The sequence below is a fragment of the Symsagittifera roscoffensis genome, chromosome 2 (genome assembly GCF_963678635.1).
Source record: "Symsagittifera roscoffensis chromosome 2, txSymRosc1.1, whole genome shotgun sequence".
In the NCBI taxonomy this organism is placed as follows: Eukaryota; Metazoa; Xenacoelomorpha; order Acoela; family Convolutidae; genus Symsagittifera; species Symsagittifera roscoffensis.
The window spans coordinates 58,086,122-58,108,937 of record NC_087063.1 but is presented as its reverse complement, the minus strand read 5'-3'; the positions used below and the strand labels follow the sequence as shown (position 1 = coordinate 58,108,937).

Here is a 22,816-nt window from a genome sequence, read left to right as displayed (position 1 = left end):
TACTTAGTTTTCCAACCCCAATGGTACTTAAGCGTAACGAAGCCGTCGCATAGGTCACTTAAGTAAATGGTATTCATTCTAGGAGCTAGTTCTTTGGATCACGCGCTCCGAAAACTTCCCGCTCCGTCCCAGAAACGCGTCAAAGATACTTGCTTTACGAAGCCAGGTTTAAGTTTGAACTTTAACGCTAGGGACTCTCAGAAAACAATACAGTACCACCTTCATCACTACTTTTCGCACCGTAACGACCTTGTAATTTGGCGGCATTAATAACTCGATAAGTAGGCACCGCAGCAACAATAACCGCAAGCTGAGTAGTGAGCAACTTGTCAATTTGTTATTACGGTATAGGACAAACATTTGTGCAATCGTATACTGTAGACGAAACGGAACCGAGGATATAGAGGAAAGTTTAGGTTCGACAGGTATTCTCGTTCTGAACGTCGTTAAAGTCTTTATCTCTAAGCGTAAGGCTAAGGACCAGGTACTAATTGAGAAGTACAAAGAGCTTCACCAGCCTCCTTTCCTTGAGTTAAAGACTCTCCTCCTTCTAAGGCGTTATAGCGCTAATCTTAACATCCTCAAGACACGTAAGAAGCGGAACCGCTTACCCCTCAAAGCTCGGAAAGCTATAAAAAAAGGCTTCAGGCAGAAGCTTTGAGACGTCAAGTTCCCCCGTCTTGTAAGCTAATGTTGATTTATTAATGCAAATTTAATTACGTACCAAAACAGTATCTCATTCTATTGGTTGTTTTCTATAAGTCACCATCCGTAGAATATTGTCAATTTGTGAAAAACACGGACGAAAAATTCCAAAGTAAGATACGCAAGTTATTTGAAACCCGTCTTAATCTAGAAAACGAGGTGCTTAAAGGTCCTTCATTATTACTTGAGTACATTGAGAATAATAGTCGCGCCACAAAAATTGATAATGCTGTTTTCAAATGTAAAATTGCGATGGAAAAAGCTGTCGACGTCAATGAGCAATTAATTAGGTTAGCGGGAAAAACGGAAAACCCTGAAAAAATTATTGCTCAGAAAGACCTTTGGCTTAAGAAAGTAACCGAAACGAACGATAAAGTAATGCACGAAGCTCAGAGTTACAAGATGAGCCTTGAACCTTCGTCATTTCCAGTAGCCGGCATTACAGGGAGCAAAGGATCTTTTCAACAAACTAGGTCTGAGACATCCTCACGCTCGCACAAAACAAGAGATTCAGAAGCACGAGTATCTGAAAGCAGGTCTAAGGTCTCTAATAAGTCTAAGGATAGTAGAAAGCTTGACTCACATAAGTCTGATAAATCTGCTTCCACTCGTTATACGTCGACTGTTCGCACTATGTCATCAAGTGAGAAACGGCATGAGTTAGCTTTAGAAAACGACGCCATGAGGAGCTGGAAAGGGAGTATCAAGTGTCTTTAAGACTTAAAGAGGAAGAGAACCGTCTTAAGTCCGAACGAAGTCAGCTGGAACTAGATCAATTGGCTGAAAGTCATAAAAAGCAACTAATTGAAATGGAACTGAAAGCGTTTGAACTTGAGGACAGTTCATCTGAGGTTAGCGAGAAGGTAGCGGAAAGTAACTCGACTGGAGTAAGTCAACCTATTTCAAAAGTAGCAACCGATCGAACTAATGATTGGGTAGACTCTGTTAGTTCACAAGCACCTCCAGACGTAGCTAGTGCGACAAGGTTGCAGGCCTTCACTCCTGTACCCAATTCGTCAGGACCGACGACTTCCGCCATCCTCGCTCATGCAATTCACACCAGTAATAGTCACAAACATGAGCACACAGCATTGAGTGACCCTGGAATCCATAGTTATGGACGTCGGGCTATGCCTCAATTTGTCAGTGCAAGCCTTTTGCCATTGCAAGCTTCTGTTCCATTTCCAGTTAACAATATGCATTCTAGTGCACACGTGTTACCATCATCGTCTGCTGTTCCTTTACATACCATGAGTTCAAACATAACTAATGGTAGTTTTGCCATCGCGCAACCGGAGTCATTACCTGTCCCAATGTTACCGGCACAACCCGGTTCTGGTTTTGTTTCTTTGTCACCTGCATTTGCTGGTGGTGGCTTCTCATGTTCTGGAGTAAACCCAACGCCGATTTTCTTTTCGGCCCCTAATTGCCAGGCAGCGCCAGTCCAGACGCAACATAATCTTACCTTTGTTCCGCATACTGTGTCACCTAGTATCAACGGTTACTACACAAGTGATGCAAACTTATGGCGATTGGCAGCAACAACTCCAATCGTCACGCCTGCTCAGTGTTGTAATGCTGGAAACATTTTTTCTAATATGACAACTGTTGTCCCATCGTGTAACACCGCCGCTCCGTATACTAGTGGCGGGACTGTGTATTTCAATACTCCCCCAGTTCATCCACAACATGTTCCGCATTTTGTCAATCATACTAATACTGGTTATCAGCCAGTCAACGAAGACGACGCGCCGTCTTCCACTTATCCGAACCAAGGTTGTTCATCGGATCGACCTCTCTCCGCTCGTGAATTGGCGGAATTATTGATGCATAGCCGCAAAGATCATCTTCCTGAATGGAAGTTAGCCCAGTTTGACGGCAACCCGTTAAACTGGCACGAATGGTTTGGTCAGTTTAAGTCCACCGTTTATTCCGCTGTTCTCAGCGATGATACGAAACTGACATACTTAAAAACGCTCGTCACAGGCCAAGCAAAACCGCAATTGCGGAGTTTAGTTATAGTGGCGTTATGTACAAGGATGCACTGGCCACCTTGCAGTGGAAGTTTGGGCAACCACATGCTATTGTTGGTGCGCATCTTGATAAGCTGAAAACTTTTCCTCCACTCAAGATGCACAATTCGGAAAATGTCATTGGTTTCTCCTCTGCCATATCTGGCCTCGTAGCAGTTTTCAAATCATTTCAACGATGATCTAAAGAGTGTTAACCTGTTAAACCAAGCTGTTAGTAAACTTCCGCCTAACCTCAAGGAGGCTTGGTCAATGCATACTGTTAGACATAATTGGCAGCGACCAACACTCTTAGACTTTAACAACTGGTTGATAGAAAAGGCCGAGGGGCATGAAAGATTACGTTTACTCAACTCAAAGGCAAAAACGAGGAACCGGTTAAACCAAACACAACCAAAGTTTTTGCAGCCAATAGCCAGGTAACTACTAAGGCTTAGGATAAGTCTAAGTTTCCGCCGTACGTTATGAGTAAGGTTAGTCATGCATTGTGGAATTGTGCTATTTTTAAGGAAAAGAATGCTACTCAGCGAGCAAAATACGTAGCTGAACAGAAACTTTGCTTCGCTTGCCTCAATGGCAGTCATAGTTTCCGGCAATGTTCTAGAGCGAAAAAATGCCCAAATCCAGTGTGTGATAGCACACATAATGTCTTGCTCCATGGAGCCGAAAGAATATTTCCTCGGAAGGAAAATTCAAAGGTCTCGAATAAGGCTGGAACAAAAAAATCTGAGGAGAATACAAAAACTTCCACCCATGCCGCTGTTAGTGATGTACATGACATTGATTCTTCTAAAGGTTTGTTGCCAATTGCAACACTTGGTGTATTCTCGGATGTAACCAGTCTCCTGACGTTGGTTCTTTGTGATAGTGCATCGACTCACTCCGGGGTGTCTTCGTCACTCGTAAACCGTCTCGGCTTGGCAGGGGGCCCCGTTAACTTGTCAATTATTGGTTTCAATTCAACCACCGTTGTTGAGACTCAGAGGGTCAAGTTTACAGTTTCCTCCGAGCCGAATAATAGTGATTTCGTATTTTCTCTCTGTGCATATGTTAAAGACAATATTCGGATTGGTTCCGAATTAATCAATATTGCTGATTTGCAGAATAAATATCCGCAATTAGCAACTATTAAGCCCACTCAATATACTTATGAGGACGTTGAAGTTATTATCGGACAAGACTACTACCACGCCGTTAGACCCATTGAGTTCATCTTGGGAGATGATAAAAACTCACCGTGTTCCGTTCGCCTACCGATAGGTTGGGTCTTAAGTGGTCCGTTGCCGCCGTCCGTTAATTCTACTTCTTCGTGTTTCAAGTGTGTTGTTGGAGATTCTTCTCTGACTGACCAGATAAAATCCTGGTACGAGTTGGAATCGTATGGTGCTTTCAAACAAGTCGATGCCCGTTCCGCCGCGGATAAACATGCTTTATCCATCCCAAATTCTGAAACCGTTCGCAATGGCGAAAGATAAATTGTGCCTATGCTTTGGATTGATAGTAATGTCAGTCTACCAAACAACTATTACTCGTCACTCGCCCAATTTAAAACATTGGAGAAAAGGTTAAGTAAAGACCCTAAGCTGCGCGAAAGATACGCAGAAACAATTATAGAGGACATTAGGAAAGGCTATGTCGTTACCGTCGAACCGCATGATCCACGTAAGCGTTCCGATCGCGAGTGCTATCTTCCGCACCATCCCGTCGTAAATCCGAATAAGCCGGGTAAGGTGCGCAGAGTCCTTAATGGGGCCTCTAAGTTTCACGACACATCCTTAAATAAGTCCTTATTGGTGAGTCCGGATCTACTCCAAAATTTAATTTTTGTACTTTTGCGATTCCTTCAACACAAGTACGCCGTCTCCGCGGATATAGAGGGTATGTTCCTCCAGGTAGGAGTCCTTGCCCGCGATCAAATTTCGCTCCGTTTTTTGTGGCGGGAGAATACCACTTCCGATGTGGTAGTTCGTCAGTACACTCGCCATATATTCGGCGCACGGGATTCGCCTACGTGCGCCAATTTCGCGTTGCGAAAAACAGCAACTGATAATATGTCCTCATACCCTGAGGCCGCCTCAGTCGTAAATGAAAAATTTTACATGGACGGTTACTTGGATTCATTCGAGAACGTTACCCATGCAATTAAAATTAGTCGCGATTTGGTTTCCTTACTAAAATTGGGAGGAATTAATTTGACTAAATTTGTCAGTAATGCTGATGAAATCACTTCAGCAATGAACCCCGAGGAATCCTAAACCTCGTCTTCACCCATCAAGGAAATATGTAACGGTGCCGAACAATCATCACACGTCTTAGGTCTTAAGTGGGACCATGTAAAAGACACATTGGTTGTTAGCAGAGGCGTGGATCGTTCCTCTCGATAAAGCAATAACTCAACGAACCGTCTTGAGTTTCGTCTCTTCTGTGTTTGACCCTGTTGGGTTAGTAGCTCCATACACAGTTAGGGCCCGTCATTTACTTAAAGATAATTGGAACATCAGTGGTCAAATTTGGGACGACGAATTGCCAGAGTATATAAGAGATAAGTTTCTCGAGTGGCACTCCAGTCTGCCTCTCTTTGGGCAATTGACTATTCCCCGTTGTTAATTCACAGAGACTGTTGATCAAATTGAGCTCCACATGTTCAGTGATAGCTCGCAGGACGTTTTCTGTGCTGTTGGATTTTTGCGTGCGCGACTCGCGAGCTCGCATAAAACTCAAATAACCTTCATCTTTGGTAAAGCTCGGATTGCGCCCATGAAAGCGCTATCTATACCAAAGCTAGAGCTTCAAGCTGCTCTGCTCGCCACACGACTAAAAGATGATATACCGGCCGCCCTTACCGTCTCTATTAATCATGTCTACATGTGGACAGATAGTACAACTGCTTTGCAGTGGCTAAAGCCCACTGAAAAATTATCTGTATTCGTCGCTAATCGTGTCGGCGAAATACTCGAATCGACCACTATTGATGAGTGGCACCATATTCTGGGCGGCGATAATCCAGCTGATACCGGTACGCGGGGGATTTCTTCGGAAGCCCTCAAGGATAGCGGCTGGGTTATTGGTCCGAGCATTCTCAGGACTACTGATTGGCCGTTTATACCCGACGAACGTGTAATCAATAAAATTCGTTTGAAGGGTCCTTCTTGTGATGTTGATAATTGCTTGGAGACATCATCTTCTTTTGTCACCGATGTCACATCCATCAAACATCCCGAACAGGGGCTCACCTGGGAAAAGTTCAGTCCCTTTACAAGATATAAACGAGTAGTCGCTTTTATGTTGAGGATGTTGCCTTCACATAAGCATTTTCGTGGTAAGGACTTACGAATCACCGACCCCACTGAACTTGATATTGCAGAAAGCAAACTAATTCATCTTGCTCAGATGGAATCCTTCCCCGTTGAGTTAAAAACACTCACCGCTGGCAAACCTATTAAGAATAGTAGTAAAATTGCCACATACTCGCCATTTATCGGTCCCGCTGGAATAATTCGTTCCACAGGACGGATTCTGCGCTTAGTGAATACCGTGTTTGATACTAAGCACCCAATAATACTCGACGCCCGACATACCCTAGTTCGTTTGTTGGCCCGCAGCCTCCACCACAAGCATTTTCATCAAGGTTTAGATTATATGCGCTCCATTTTAATTATGAAATATGCAATACTTGGGTTGCGTCGACTACTTCGGTCTATCGAAAATCAATTTGTAACATGCGGTAAACGCAAAGCAAGTACTATCCAGCCTATTATGTCCGATTTACCTGTCGAACGTCTCGAATATAAGCAACCAACCTTCAATCATACGGGTGTGGATTACTTTGGACCGCTTTATGTTCCGGTTTGCAGAAGCACTGAAAAAAGATGGGGATTTATTTTTACTTGCCTCACCACCAGGGCTGTACACTTGGAGATTGTACCATCTCTGGACACCAGTTCTTGTGTCATGGGCGTTGAACGGTTCATTGCGCGCCGTGGTACGCCAAGCACAATCTGGTCGGATAACGGCACGAACTTCGTTGGTGCGGAAAAGGAATTACTTGCCTGCATCAGGAGCTGGAATGGCATGGCTCCGACCATTTCTGCACACAAAGATGTTACTTGGAAATTTAACCCGCCAGGCGCACCCCATCATGGCGGCTCCTTGGAACGCCTCGTCCGAAGCGTGAAGCGCGTGCTGTACGATATCCTTGGCAGTAGGCGAGTCACTAAAGAGGTGTTAGGAAAAACCCTCTGCTTATTTGAGCAGGCTTTGAATTCGAGGCCAATCACTCCCGTTAGTACTGATTCACGTGAGTTAGAAGCGTTAACCCCAAACCATTTTTTGCTTGGACAACATGCCACAAGCTTTCCTTCGCTTTTACCCGGGGAGCACTTCGATCACTAGAAAAGGTACGTGCGAGCGCAGTCATATGCTAACGCGATTTGGTCTCGTTGGCTTCGAGAATATGTTCCCTCGCTGAATAAGCGTGTCAAGTGGCACACTCATTCTGACTTCACTCTTAAAACAGGCGATCTCGTGTGGACGATTGAGCCCGATAGTCCGCGTGGTTACTACCCTCTCGCCCGAATCGCCAAGCTAAACTACGGACAGGACGGTTGCGCCCGATCCGCCCTTGTCAGGACCACAACCCGTGAAGTCACGCGGCCGACCGTTAAGCTCGCTCCGGTTCTTCCTTCTTCAGGGGGGGGGGAAGGATGTTGCAATGCAAATGTAGAGTATAGATGCATATGAAACAAGAGTATAGATGTATATAAAATAAGCACAGTTGGCCAAGCGGACTTAGACAAAGTAACGTAACATAACAGTTGATATAGGTTCGAGTCCCCCACCTGCCCATGTATTAATATACTAAAAACGGGGGTTATATCCTATTTTAGCTGTTTTTTGGTTCTAATTCGGTTCAGCCTTGATAAAGGCTGACCGCCAAAAAGAGCAATTTGTCTCAAGGATATTACCGACCGGTTCTTGTGGCTAGCTTGCACCAATTTGTTTATTGAAACTGTGGATTGGTAAATTATGAAAGTGAGTTGTGTGAAATGTTGGCTTTTAAATTAATGACGATGAATGAATGTATTGCCGAGAATACTACGAAATAAAACAATTATTTGCCGAACCGTTTTATACATTTTTGGATATTAGAGCGAGCATATTTCAAATTACTACTTCACATATAAACAATATCAACAACTCTGATACAGAATTATCCAAAAAAATTACTGAAATTTTGAATATTTACGAGAAAAACCCAAATTTAAAGGCAAACAATCATTCAAAAAATGGTGCGATTATTGTCGACGATACGGACACAGCCTTGCTGAATGCAGACAAAAACAATAAGATAACAAAAATAAACCACAAAATTCAGAAAACCTAACAAATCATTTCACCAATACATGAAGAAAGATCAAAATTTACCCAACAAAAACATTCATAGTAGAAATAATTCATGAAAACCACTTCCAAATTACTCCAATTACTCTAGACAACAATCACCCTATAATACGAATTATAGAGGTCAATCACCATACCAAAGAAATTCACGAAATTTCTCACAAAACAGATATAGTCGATGACATAGTCGAAATAGTCAAAATCGAAATAATTTTTCAAGATCAAATTCAAACCAACCTGCAATTTCGTTTGATGCCAGTTCCCATTCAAATTCTTTCTAGAATTTTAAATTATTCAAATAATCGATCTAGAAACTCTTCATACAATCGATATAGAAATTATTCCAACGATCGGAATAGAAACTACTCATACAATCGAAACCCTAGATATCAAAATATAACAATTATAAAAAAAAGATCACACGACAGTTCCCAGAACAGAATTTCAAGCTATAACAACAGACAAAAGAACTACTTTCAGTCACCACATGGGATTAAAACACGTTATCAAAATTCACAACAAATTTATAGGAGTAGTACACCTAAACATCAAAGACAAATAAATCAGGTACAAATCAACTGCACAAACTCAACCAGACGACCCCACTTCAATTGCGAATCCACAGATAGCGAAAGTGACACAGAAAACACAGTTTGAATTAATATGATAAATGTTGAAATTGACTATGAACCTATTAAATATGAACTACCGATATATTCTCATATATACCAAAACCATGATCAACTTGTTTTAAGTTATTATACAAGACCTATATCCAATAAGACAACAAAGGAAAAAATTGAAAAAATAGTAGAAGAAATAACAGAACAAAAACCCACAGAATGCTAAAGCACAAATAAGATTTATCAAAACATACCTAACGAACATAGGTACAAAAGGAAAAAATATGGACAATCCCACTTCTTTTAGAAAGTCCGAAATCCAAACAATTGCAAACACCAGACCTTGAAATAGATTTTTTGATAGATTCCAGAGCAGAATCAAATTTCATCAACATTCCCACTTGGAATAAAAATTCTACAGCCAAAACTAAAACCCTTCAAAACAACAAGCAGACTAGCAACCGCACATGGATCAACCTTAACAAATTATGGAAAAATCCAACTTTTCCTTGTTCCCACTCGAACAATGGGACAAATCAAACTCATGAGCAAAACATTTAGGCAAACTTTCCACATCACTGATATAAAACAAAATATTATTGGAATACCATTTATTACTAATTATATGCCAATAATAAATATCTTAAATAGTGGAATTCAAATAAAAGATAAATTTACAAGAATGAAAAACACAGCTTTGAAATTTTTTTTAAAATAAACAAACAACCACCATTTTTCTTTATAAGGAATGTGTATAACTTCTCAATCAAACAAGTTCACCAATATGATAAAGGTTAAAAAAAAATTTCTCTTTATGTCTGACCTTGAATTCAGACCAATTCATAAATTTCTCTGGGTAACAATTTCATCTAACAAACACATGAAAAACTCAACCTCTAGGACTTTTAGGTTATTGTGAAACTAACGCAACAATTTCTCCCACAAAAAAACAGCGTATAGAGTAAAAAGCATTTTACAACTATTAGATAAAAAACACCCTATTTTAGACCAACATTTCAAATATCAAAATACACGGAAGAACAACAAAAATTCCTAACATTGTTTAATTTTTCAACACTCTCAGATAACACAAGAAGAATTCAAACAATTAGCTGACTTATTATTAAAATGCACAAAAGTTTACGCAACATCAAAATTTGATGTTGGAAAAGTAAACTCACCATTACATTTAGCCCTAAAACCTGACGCAGTTTTCGAAAAGCAACGAGCATGAAAAATCCCAAATCACTTGCAGAACAAAGTTAACCGGTTACTTGAACAGTATGAAATCATCTCTCCAGTAAATACAGAAGAACAGCCAAAAGGTAACCCCTTCAAAAACCCCGTTATCATCGTGGCAAAAGGAGACTCATTAAAAATAGTTCTAGATGCAAGATACCTCAATTCACTAATTGATGAATCTAAATGTATTTTGGCCTATCGAACCAATACAAGTAATTTTCACAAAAATAAACGGTAAATATTTCACAACAGCAGATATGAATAGTGCATTTAATCAAATGCCGCTAGATGAACAACCAAGTCGATTAACACAATTCGTTATTGGAAATCAACAATACGAATTCAACAGATTATTCTATGGAATTTCTTTAGGACCAGCAGCATTTTCAGCATTTAAGAGTAAAATTTTCAGACCACTAATACTCAATAAATTGCAATCACGTATTTAGACGATGTTTTTATGCAATCACAAACAAAAGACGAAATCTTTACTGTCTTAGAAAAAATCATCAAATATTACTACAAGAAAAAATGAAAGCAGCTCCAGATGATTCACACTTTTTTCTAACACGAGTAAAATTCCTTGGACATATTATAGAAAGAAACACTATAACTCCATTAAAATCTCGCATAGATGCAATCCAAAAACTCATTGATTGACGCATTTTTGCTCTGTTCCTCACTGAAAGCTTAAAAATCTTACTTAACTGGAGTTTTAATACGCCCGAGTCGAGATTTTTCACCTAATTTGAAGCAAGATTTGAGCGGTTTGAGCGTTTTTTTTAGACAATTACGCTCAAAATCTTGCTTCAAAATGCGCGGATTGAGCACTGTTAATTACTTTAAATTTGATTAAAAACAAGATTTAACATGTTTCTGAACATCTTGCCTTCTATGAAAAAATGGTTATCATACAATTTTTATAAATGGAAATTGTATGATAACCATTTTATTATCCTCAAACTAAATTTTCGTTTTTGATGAGCAATTTGCTTTAAATTGAGCAAAAGCACTCTTAAATAAGTTAAGTTTGTTTATAAACAAGTTTTAACAAGTTTCTGAAAATCTTACTTTCATGAAAAAAGGGTTATCATACAATTTTCATATATAGAAACTGTAGGATAACCATTTTTTTTTAAAAATAAACGTAGTTATTTTTCATTACCAGACTGTTTTATTTGGTTCAAATAACCGGAGAAACTGTATTGAATCTTTTTTCAATGTTTTTTTTTGAAATTATATGAAAGTTGTTTGATTAGCATTTTTCAATATTTTTGATGCAGGAAGTTGTAAGATAAGCATTTTCGGTGTGGGGAAATGTAAGATGAGCATTTTCGGTTTAGGGAGGTCAACCCGGGAAGTATTTCAACTGCATCTTAGCGTCACATTACCTTTCCAGGCCTTTTTATTGGTTTTAATCGGTTTTCTTTATAAGACGGCTCAAAAACCGCTCAAATATTGCTTGAAAAACCGTTCAAAAATCACCGCAAGAAATGAGCGGTTTTTGAGCGGTTTCTTAGGCAAGATTTGCGCGGTTTGAGCGGTTTTTCCAAATCTTGCTGGAAAACCGCTCAAACCGCCCATATCTTGAGCGGTTTTTGAGCGGGATCTCGACCCGGGCGGTAAAAACTCAAATTCAGGTATTGTAATGTCGAGCTCTTCCAACTGGAGAAGCCATTAGATAGGGAAAAGCAAGTGGCAGTATCCCAATACCATCTTTAAAGACCTGTCTTTTAATACATTTTTGGGATACAACCACTTGCCTTGCAATATTTAGCTTCGGTTCTTTTACCGGCTCTCAGCTGTGAAACTTATGTTCATATTGCTCGATCCTGAGTAGCAGCCAGTCATCCTGAGTAGTAATTACTCAATTGCAACACATGTTTAGTTTTCATTTAAAATCTGTATTTCTTCCTTTGTAACTTTCTACGTTTCCTCCAATGGTGATTAACGCTTTTTGTGAATTTCCAGAGGTACTCAAACAGCTCAACGATGATAACATGTCTGGATTTAATATCGGTGATATGTTACACTAGGTGGTCATTTTGAATATAGTTCATGTATTAGTTTTGACAACTATAATGCATAGAAAAATCTAAAAATCTGAATTTCTTCGTGTGTAATTTTTTGAAAGTTTTCTGTAAATTTTCGCCTGTTCTTCAGAATTGAACAAAGGCTTGCTCAGTGGCTACAATCGGAACTAGCTATTCCTCCCTACCTTGATTCTGTTTAGAATATCTTCGGCCTGTGTCTCCAACCTAGAGATGTTCTTCAAGTCTTTCTCGTATTTGAAGTTGCGCACAAATTCCTCGCTGATTTCACCCAGCAAACTAAAAAGATTAAAATTCGTTTTTTTTGTGCATGAAAAAGCATGATAACAAAAAAAGCCTCCTAAATACTGCTCGCCCTGAAAACTGTACACGTTCTTTGTTTGTCTGAATGGGATTGCGTAGCTAAGCGGTTAGTTAAAAAGATCGAGTACATAAATCAGAAAACAAGTGTTTTGATAATTTGTCCCGACTGTTTTAACGAAGAGTTCCTCTCCTTTTGCTCAGCAGTTCTGTTCAGAGATTCCGATTTGAAAGACTTGATAAAATCAGAATTTAGGTTAAAGTGCAAAATTGTCAAACCGTTGAGCAGCGGATTTCTAGAGAACCCAATTTATTAGATTTTTTGCCTATAACTGACTGAATATTTAACTAATAGCTATTAGAGGTTGTGGATTCCGCGCCAACGTTAAAATTGTTTATCAGTGGATTTTTATAGAAAACGAATTCCTATCTGTCTCTGGAAAAACAAAAACCTCGTATTTACTCGCTTAAATTAATTTTTAAAAAAAATGGTGGGCGACTATCAGTTCTTGAGCCCTTTAAAGATTACAACAATTATCAGTAATCAAAACGTGAGATTGAGAAAGACAGAAGCGCAGGAGATTCATTTAAACATTATAGACAGATTAAACAAAATTAAAAAAAACAACAAGACTGCTCGTATCAGGGCGAAGCCCCGAATGTTCCGACTGCCTTTCAAGGTTGTTTTAATTTGTTTTTAGCTGTTCTAAACTACCTTCGGTATTAATTAAATACCGGTTAATCTTGTTCGATACGACTATCGGTCGATCGTAAAGTGTACGTTCAGTATTAGTTTTAGAACGTTTTAAATTCACACACTCTATTTTTTATCTGTTTTATCTTTTTAAGTACTTTGTACATTAGTTGTACATAAGTCGTAGATTAACAGAACACTTTATTATGGCGCAGTCTAATGATTCGAACGTGTGTGGAATCCCCCCTTCTGGCCAAACCACACTCTAGAGCCACCCCATTCCTGGACCCAATGGAGCGACCAATTTCAATTGGCGATAATTGCAAAAAAACTTTGGACATAGAGAGCCTAAACAGACCGGAAGTACCAAAAACGCAAATCCTCATCTTGAAACAAGTAACAAGAACCGAATCGGACATGGACAGAGCCAGAAGAGAGACGAGCAATGAGAACGCAATGAAACAATACGAAGCAGCCGAGGAAAAGCTGATCAATTAAGAGAAAAGAAAATTCAACGGAATGAGACGGACGGAAGCGGATAAGAAACTGCGTCCAATCTTATTTTTAGCTCAAGGGAGCAAAGAAAAAAGGGTCTTCACTCAAAAGAACCCAAGGGGCAAGATTTTAGCGTTCTCGTTCGCAGAGTTCTGGACGTTACTTGACGCAGCCTAACACAACCGCCTAACACAACGTTCGAGAGGTATAAATTACTAAACCGCAAACAGAAAGCTCGGGAATCATATGAACAGTTCTGGGGAGCACTAACGGACTCGGTGAGTATTTGTAACATAAGAGAGACCGACGAAAGCCGAATGAATAAGATATGTTTTCATTTGTAAACTGAGAAACACATACACCCAAAGGAAACTTCTATCAGTCACGATAAGTCCAAGAGAAGCACTCAACCAGGCCTTGATCGATGAAAAAAGAGATTTTAACCACAAAAAACTGACCAAAATGGCACGATCGTCGAGCAATGGGCAAACTTTTAAATCTTTTAACAATCACAGTCAGATCAAGAAGGAACCAAGTCTCAACATAGAAAGAAGAACCGCTTGCATGAAATGTGGGAACCCATTTACGAGAAGACACCTGAACGTATGCCCAGCAAAGGATATAACATGTAAAAATTGTAATTACAAAGGAAACTTCGCCATAATATATAAATCTCGTAACAAACGACCCACTGTAAAAACTGTCAATGATAACTATGTAAATACTGAGAATAGTACATACGTCTCTCCGGAAAGCTCGTGAGGCGAAAATCAAGAATCTTGCAATGTGATAAATGCCTGGTACGAATACGGGCAGAGCGATGTCGACGACTTCTCAGTACTTAGCGTGAGAATGATTTATGATGAAAACGGGCTGGAAACCAAGAAACTGCTAAACATAGGCTGGGGATGGGAGATGATCGTAAACATGAATATCCCGTGTAAGCTTTTTGGAATAAAACGTGTTGCACAAGCTCAAAAAAAGATACCCCAATCTGGAAATCTACCCAGTTCAAAAACGGATTAAAGACTTGTATCGTGGTTTCACTGACGACACTGTCAACATCTTAGGAAAGATCATCGTTAGGACACAATCCAACTGGTGGATCAGCGAAGAGACTCCAATCTTTATAACTGGAGGCCATGAACGCAACTTTCTCGGGAATGACAACTTTTCTATGTTAGGCATCGAAGTGAAACAGAAGAAATTCCCCCAGCCAAACTGCATGGTCAACCAACCACCATTTGGGTGTAAGTGTATAAAACTGAATTCATCGAACGACAAAAATTTTAGCGAGTTTAAAGAACTATTCACTAGAGTGGGTAAAAATCCTATTGACCACAAAGTAACACACTTTCACTCAACGCTTAAACCGGTAAAGGCAAAAGAGTTCCTCTTCACTTACTTGCGGGGTTAAATGAAAAACTGAAAAGAATGGAGACCGAAGGTCACATAGTAAAACTTCAAAAAGTGACGAAGATTGTACTGTCAGCGCGGTTGATTTTACCCGGAAGAAAGACGGCTCGAATAAATTGGCATTAGGTTCTTAATTATTAAACAACCAGTTTTATTTAAAAAAAAACATATAACAAATGCCAAATATTCATGAACTCATAGAAAACGTGGCTCTCAAAATTTCAGAAAAAACCAATGGACAAGTTTGGTTCAGCGACTTAGATCTGAAAAACGCTTATAGTAAACGTAAATTGTGCAAAAAAAACAGTAAAAAAAACTGTGTAATTTTAATATAGTTGGCGGTGAAACAACGGAAAATTTTTAACTGGTTTTTATGGACCGGGTGACATGTCCAATGAACTCCAACGGGTCATGGCTCATTTTTAAAGAACATTGCGTTCATAAACAGTTTTATAGACGACATTCTGGTAGCATCGAAGGGGTCCCTGGAGGAACATAAAGCAATAGTCTATAAAATCTTAACAATTCTGGACAGCAACAATGTGGCGTTGAAGTGGTGGAAATGTGCAATTTTCAAAACTGAAATAGAATGGCTAAAGGCTTCAAAATCTCAGGTGAGGGAGTACGACTGTTGGTCGGTAAAGCAGATGCCATCAAGAACTTACCAATCCCCAAGAATACTTCGGAATTGCGATAGTTTTTCGGCTCGATAAATCAGTATGTGAAATTCGTCCCGAATTTATCAGCTTTAAGTTCCCCACTACGTCCCCTGTTGAACAAAAAATCCATTTATAAAAGGGATAATGTTCATTCCTCAGCCTTTGAAAAACTAAAGTCCGAAATCGTATATATCACAAAAAACAGCCACTTCGATATAAAAGAAAAAACCAGGTTAAAAACGGATGCTTCGCATAGCGGAATAGGCACAACTCTAGAACAATTACAAGGGGGCCAGTGAAAAACAATTACTTTCGCCTCAAGGTTCTTAAATAACTTTGAAATGAAGTACTCTACTTACGAACTAGATTTAATGGGTGTGGTGTGAGCCTCAGAACATTTGAGAAGTTACCTTTACGGTGCAGAATTCGAAATCGTTACGGACCACACAGCCTTACTCTGTGCACTTTCGACAAACCACGGAAATAAGACGATGCATAGCCGATTGACCCGTTTGGTAAACATATTTTTACCTTTTAATTTTAAAATTTCTCATATCCCAGGAAACTATATGGGTTTTACTGATCTTTTATCTAGTTTACCTTCGGGCAAAGCCCTCCCACCTTCTCATTACGACGATGAATTTGTAATCGCTTCAATCGACAAAATTCAGAATATTTAATCTAATAGAGCACACTTTGACTCTTTATGTTCAAAACTTGTAGATAGACCGTCGGTCGCTGTAAACACTAACAAACTCGTGAACAGTAGTATCCCGTCGGGTGTAGAAAGTTCAGGCGATGTGATTGGTCAAGACTCAAGAATACCTCTTTAGCTAACTTCAAACTCAAAATTATTCACGCTATTTTATCTTGTATTGCTCAGTCAATAAAAATTTGCTATAATTCCCACATACGAGCAGAAAATTGTACTTTCAAGTGTTTACCTATCGATAATTCTAAGTTAAACACTAGGAGCATCACTTTCTTGGACTAGGTCTTTTTACATTTCATTTTCGAAAATAAACAACTCATACCTCAAAAAGAAAAGAAATCTGATATGACGAAGATGGAGGATATTACCGGCCCTTTACTCATAATTCCTGAAGAACACAATATCGCCCTGAGATTTAAAGATGACTATCTCCCAGACGACCATGCAAATCTAGTCAAGAGTTGCAAAGCAGCTTTAAACTTACCCACTCCTCCGATATTCCCCAAAGATCACTGTTCTAAGAAACTTCTACAATTGATTACGAGAGAACACAAAGTGATTTGGGACTTGATTTAGACAAAGCAGACAAAACGACCAATGGCCATTCATAGAAAATTTTACTATCAGAGGAATTTTAGCGCAATGCTACACGAGACCCATCCAGGCCATTTTGGTGTGAAGTCTCTCGCGGAAAACATTTGGTGGCCTTACATTTACCGAGAGGTTTACCATCACGGGAAGTCTTATAGTCAATGCCTGAAAGCTGGTAAGAACCTCAAAGTTTTGTAAGGTACCGACAATATTATAAAACTGTCGACCCTGACTTTTGCTAACGAAAAAATAAATCTGGATTTCTGCAGGACCTTTGGACGCATTTTGGGGAACACAAAAATACATTCTCTTATGTATTGACTAATTCAGTAAATTCCCATCGGCCAAGATAGTAAATTAAACTTCCTCAAACACGTTTATTTCATTTTTAAACGACTATTGTCACCTTTACGGCTTCCCAAGGAAGATTAGAGTCGACCATGGGTCTCGCTTTTTATCACACAATTTTAAAAATTTCTACAACATCGAGATCATTTATTGAACAGTCGGCGATCATAGATATAATGGGCTATACGATAAAGTCTGAGTTATTAGCAATATCATTTGATTTATCAAAACCTTCTTTAAATTCCCCGATCAAAAAAATTATCTAGAATCATAGAATCACAAAATAAGCTTCAATCGGTTGTACTCCGTACGAGAAACACTTTAATATAACGGCTAACACTAGATGGAAAAATCTGAATTCCTTTGATAACCGTTTAGATAAATGGAAATCGATTCTATCTAACCGACGGACCAGAAACTGGGAATTGCACGACGATGCGGAAGACGTTTTTCTTGACGAGAACAAGGTCAGTCCATCGGAACCGCAAGACAACCTGTCGCTAGCTCAAACAATCCCGAGCACACTTACACAAGAGGGTCACAACCAGAACAGAGGCCCAAGAGCATCGAAGAAATTAGTTGCTGGAGGTGAACTATATAGAAGGGCTACCAACAGAAAAAACTGTGAACCTTATTTTAACTTAGTAAAGAAGGACATCAATGACTCATCCGATCACACAATAACTCTCGATAACTGTCGTAATTTACGAAAATCGGACTTGTCTATTAAGGGAAGAATACTCCCGGGTACCAAAAAAATTGTGGTGAACCAACCATCCATTGGGCACAATTTCATTGTACAATCTTGTTTAGCCAGAAAGAGGAATCTACCTCCAGCAAAGACGACTATAGTGACAGACAACCTCCAGCTAAGGTAAGGCACCTCAGGAGCAGGTAGGCCAACTCAGACGTCCGATTCGCCATTAGACGCAGAGACCACTCAAGACCTCATTCATATTTCCTCAGGCTTTTCGTCCTTTTTAAACTTAAACTCTTGGGACGGAATAATAGACTATTTTAATAGACATGACCAACAATATTACCTCCCAGCCACCAAGCCGAGTCTGACCAAGGGTTAAATGTTACAGGTGATGCTCACTCTCCTCAAATTAGACCCAACCTATCCGTCAACACAGACCAACCAGCGATCATAGAAGTGCCAGACTCTGCTGAGATAGAAGGCTCGGAAAACAATCCAATCTTGTTGGACAACGGAAGGTGTGGCCCCATTGATTTCCCAAAAAGACACTCCAGTCCTCGCAGGAACGCTGGACCCCCGAATTTCTTCGGAGATCGGCGATTTATAGATGTGGTGTTGAAAAAAGACAACCGGACTACAGAGTCAGTTACAGTGCTCAACCAAACCAGGGCAAAATTCTTCATATCCTCACCTTCGGACCTGTTAACACCATTAGCGGAGGCACCACCAATACCTACCCTGGTCGCAGAGACTACGTTGACTTGGACTTCAAAGAAATCCTGCCCATTGAAAAGAGCAAATTTCACGCCGATTATGTCAATTTTAAAAAATACCACATCCGGATCCTACCTATCACTACAACATACCATCCTTAACACAATTGACGAGGTAGAGAAAACTAGCGACATATCATCGACTATCGACCCAGATGTAAAAGCCAGACTAGATGATTTTGACGCAGAGCTTAACTGATCTTCCTAAAACTGGAAAAAAAAATTTCTTTTATTTCATTTTATAGTATACACACTTAAATGATCCTTTTATTGTAGATGACGTTGTTCATGTTAAACGTACATCTTGTAAATTATTGCTGTTTTTTTTTATTTTAGTTAATTTGTTTTTATCCTATCATCTGTATAATGGTAAATTCTGTATGTTCACCCTGTACATTTGTTTTTTCCAATTTCATTTGTAGATGCTATTTTGCTTGCTGTACTATTTTTCGGCGCAGTTTGTAAAACTCTTTCCTACTTTGAAGGGGGAAAATGGGTTTATATAGAATTAGTCAGTGAAATTGTAGTTTTCTTTTTTTTCCATGTGGGAAATGTTGTGTTTTTTCTAGCTGTTCTAGATGACCTTCGGTATCAATCAAATACCGGTTAACATTGTTCGTTACGACTATCGGTCGATCGTAGAGTGTATTCAATATTAGTTTTAGAACGTTTTAAATTCACACACTCTATTTTGTCTGTTTTTTGTCTGTTTAAGTATTTTGTACATTAATTGTACAAAAGTCGTAGATTAACAAAACACTTTATTAAAGGTCTGAAGAGCAAAAAATCCCAGGAAAAAATCAATTGTAATAAAACCAAAATGAAAAAAACCTAAAAGTTTAGATTTTTTTTGAAAATCATCACCCCACACGCTATATAAGATACAAAATGATAGATTTCGCTACTTGTAAAATATCAATTTTGGCAAATAAGCTTCCTTCAACCAATTTTGAAGGATTTCTAAGATGGATTAAATCTCCGCTTACGCGTTAAGAGCGCGAAGTATATCGCGCGTAAATTGACCCAAATGGGCCATAATTGAACTACCATAACTTCGCGAAAAATGATCACACGCAGGTAAAATATCTTTTCAATGTTAGGCCTAGGACAATAATCTTTTTTGAATGCAGTGAATATATCACGCGTTAATTGTGCAAAATCTGCCAAAATGGCAATCCTTAAACCCCCATAACGTTACCAAAAATGATCACAGGTGAAATATCTTTTCAAACTTAAGCTAAGGACAACAATACCTTTTGAATGATATAAGATTAAGTATAAGATTTCACTACCAAAGTTTTAGCTACCTTTCAGATATTTACCTAGAAAAAGCGCATAAAAAATCCAGTTTCTAAAAGATAGATCTTCAAACAAAGTAATAATGAATAAGATAGTAATTTTAAGCTACACTTTGAGCTGTTTTTCATTTTTTATAAACAAGATTTTGAATTAATTTTTACTCAATTTAAATAATTATTTTATACAAATTTTTTCGATTTTGTAATATTTACTTTAAGGACCTTAATTCTGGTTTCTCCACTAAGTGATTTTTATAGATCAGTTTTGGTTATTGCTCACCTTCAGTCATTACCATTATATGATTTACCTCGTAAAATTCCTGATGAAAAGCTAATCAGCTGTTGTAGGTGATGTACTTTCTGAATTGTAATGGTTCGAAGGAACATCAAAAAAATGACTGTGTCGTGGATTCCGCGTTATGGCATTGCCATCGTTGTTTTGAATGCCACAGGAGAAATTGATTTTGCACAATTTTCTGCACTTTTGCCTAGTAATGAATGACGAAATGGGAAAGAGCATACTTTTTCCATGCACCGTATTAAGTGTATTCAGTTGTGGTTGGGATATCAATAAAACCATGAGAAAATTAACTTTAGTTTCGACAAAAGGTTGGTATGAAAGTTTCCGTTTCTCAGATTACAAATAATGCTTGAGAAAGAAAGTAAAAGTCGCTCGAGGTGAAATTCTCAATTTATTCTTAACATTAATTTTGAATCTTATAAGTGCATTCTCAAAATTGAAATCTATGTTTATTATTTTTATGCAGTCACAGGGGCAGATTTAGGGGAGAGGAGGGAGTACTGTTTTAAAACATCGATTTTTGGCCGACCGATCCCGAAATTTTTCTCAAGTTGTCTTTGTCGCTAATATGTTTGATGGGAAGAGGCAATACTTTGGTCAAAAGTTTCCAAAAGTGCCCAAAATCTGTCGAAAATCCCCTATCGAGATCCCCCGCACAGACATGAGTTCCCAATTATATCAGGGAACTGAGATTCATTAAAAAATTGCATAATTCTTGCACATTTTTTTCCAATGTTTTGGCTTTCAGAAGAACAAAATGAAAAATTCAAAGTTTGCAGGGTTCTGAAAAAAATATTGCCTTTTTCGCAAGAACCTTGCAAAATTTGTAGTCCTTGCTCCATTAAAACAAAATTTAACATATGCGAATCTCCCATGGTAAAACTAGCAAATTGATGTTATAAAACCATCCAATCAAAAATTTAGTTTTCTTATTTTATTTACATTTTTGAAATTTATCGAGAAATAAATTAACGAAAACGCGTCGTAACATTTGCGATACTTGCAAGGCAATTAAAAACTCGTTTCCTACTCAATATTCTTACTAGGAAGGTCTGGTGGATTTGTAGGTGACTGCTCCTCCTTGTTTTTTCCTTTCTTTGGCCTGTTTGGCCTCTGCTAGTATCCTCTCCTGGATCTCTAGCCGGTGCGACTGGGAGATGATGCCAAACTTGTGCACTATCGGGACCCGTTCAATGGGCATACTTGAATATACAGATGTGGAGACGCTTTATAGACTGAATAGAGAAGTCTAGGAAGTATAATGGTTTGAGTTTATAGAAGATTTAAGAACAATTGAATTTTTTAAAACTAAGATTCTCAAATCAAGTTTTACACAGGCCAATTTTTTTTTTCACAATTGATCTTAAAATCAAAATTGATAAATTTTGAATAGAGCCCGATGAAGGAAAAAATAAGGCAGAAAACAGTTTTTCTCATGTAAAACCATGAAAAATACAATAAACCAAAAGTTCTCTCGCAATTACTTTTTTAACGCCATTCAATATTAAAAAAATAAATTATTCAAATTATTTTTGTATCAAACGAATGTAGCAGCAGAAAACTTAACTCGTTAAATTAATTTTTACGTTGAGATTATCAGTGCGTTTTATTCTAGCAGTAATAATTTGCGGTAAAATAGGTCTGAAGCACGTGCATTTTCATTCACGTAAAAAATAGATGTGCTGTAGAACACATCATCAATTTTTTGATGAGACGTGAGAATTCTCAAGGATATAGTATGTTTTTCATACTGAAAAGAAAGGGATTGCATTCAAGTTTATACAGATAATGCGGCAAATACCTAAAAAAACTTGATACAAATCTATTTCAATCGGTTCTCTAAATCAATTTTAAACCATTTTGGTCAATTTATTTTGATTCCATTTTAATACAATTCCTTTTAAGCGTACAGTTTTGCCTTTGCGGCAAAACAACACAATCAATATCAGAAAAAAATACTAACAAAAACAAAAAAAAACAAAAACACTTTGAGTAAAGTGAAAAACTACCTAAAGCGAAAAAAAATTGCTTTTAAATTGACGAAGTATTATGTTTTTTTCTGCCTTGTTTTCGGCTGAAAGTTTTTCAATTTCTTTGTGTTCAAAGACTTATCAAGACTAAACTCAATTTTTTAGCATAGTTCTGTTGAGTCAAAAGAGATTAAATCTCTGAAAATTTTAACGATTCATAAACTAGAATTTTTTTGACATCAAAATCTGCGATAAAAACAAACGAGACTACGCGTATCAGGGTGAAGCCCTGAATTTTCCGACTGCCTTTAAGGTTAATGGAGCAGTAATATTATGTAAAACATAAAAAATTTAAAAAAATAAAATAAATTTGACTTTTTTTCTATGACACGGTTGAGAGTTGTGAATAATCGTCAGATTTCTACTGAAAGGCGGTTCAATACTTGAAAATTACAAAAATTCGGAAGCAGGTTCCAGGTTGACACTTTGGACTGGCACCTCGGGCTGA

General features: G+C 38.3%; 1 protein-coding gene across 1 annotated transcript in view; it reads right to left on the bottom strand.

Annotated features, from left to right (window-relative positions):
* The window catches only part of LOC134840100 (uncharacterized), a 40,994-nt gene extending 19,017 nt beyond the window's left edge, over positions 1-21,977 (bottom strand). Inside the window, exons 1-2 of the mRNA XM_063855792.1 lie at positions 21,382-21,977; positions 12,219-12,330 (exon numbers count right to left, since the gene is read on the bottom strand). Of these exons, the coding sequence (XP_063711862.1) occupies positions 12,219-12,330; positions 21,382-21,539 (270 nt within the window). The 5' untranslated portion in view covers positions 21,540-21,977. The remainder of the gene's footprint in view (positions 1-12,218; positions 12,331-21,381) is intronic.
* Between the last annotated feature and the right edge of the window lie 839 nt (positions 21,978-22,816).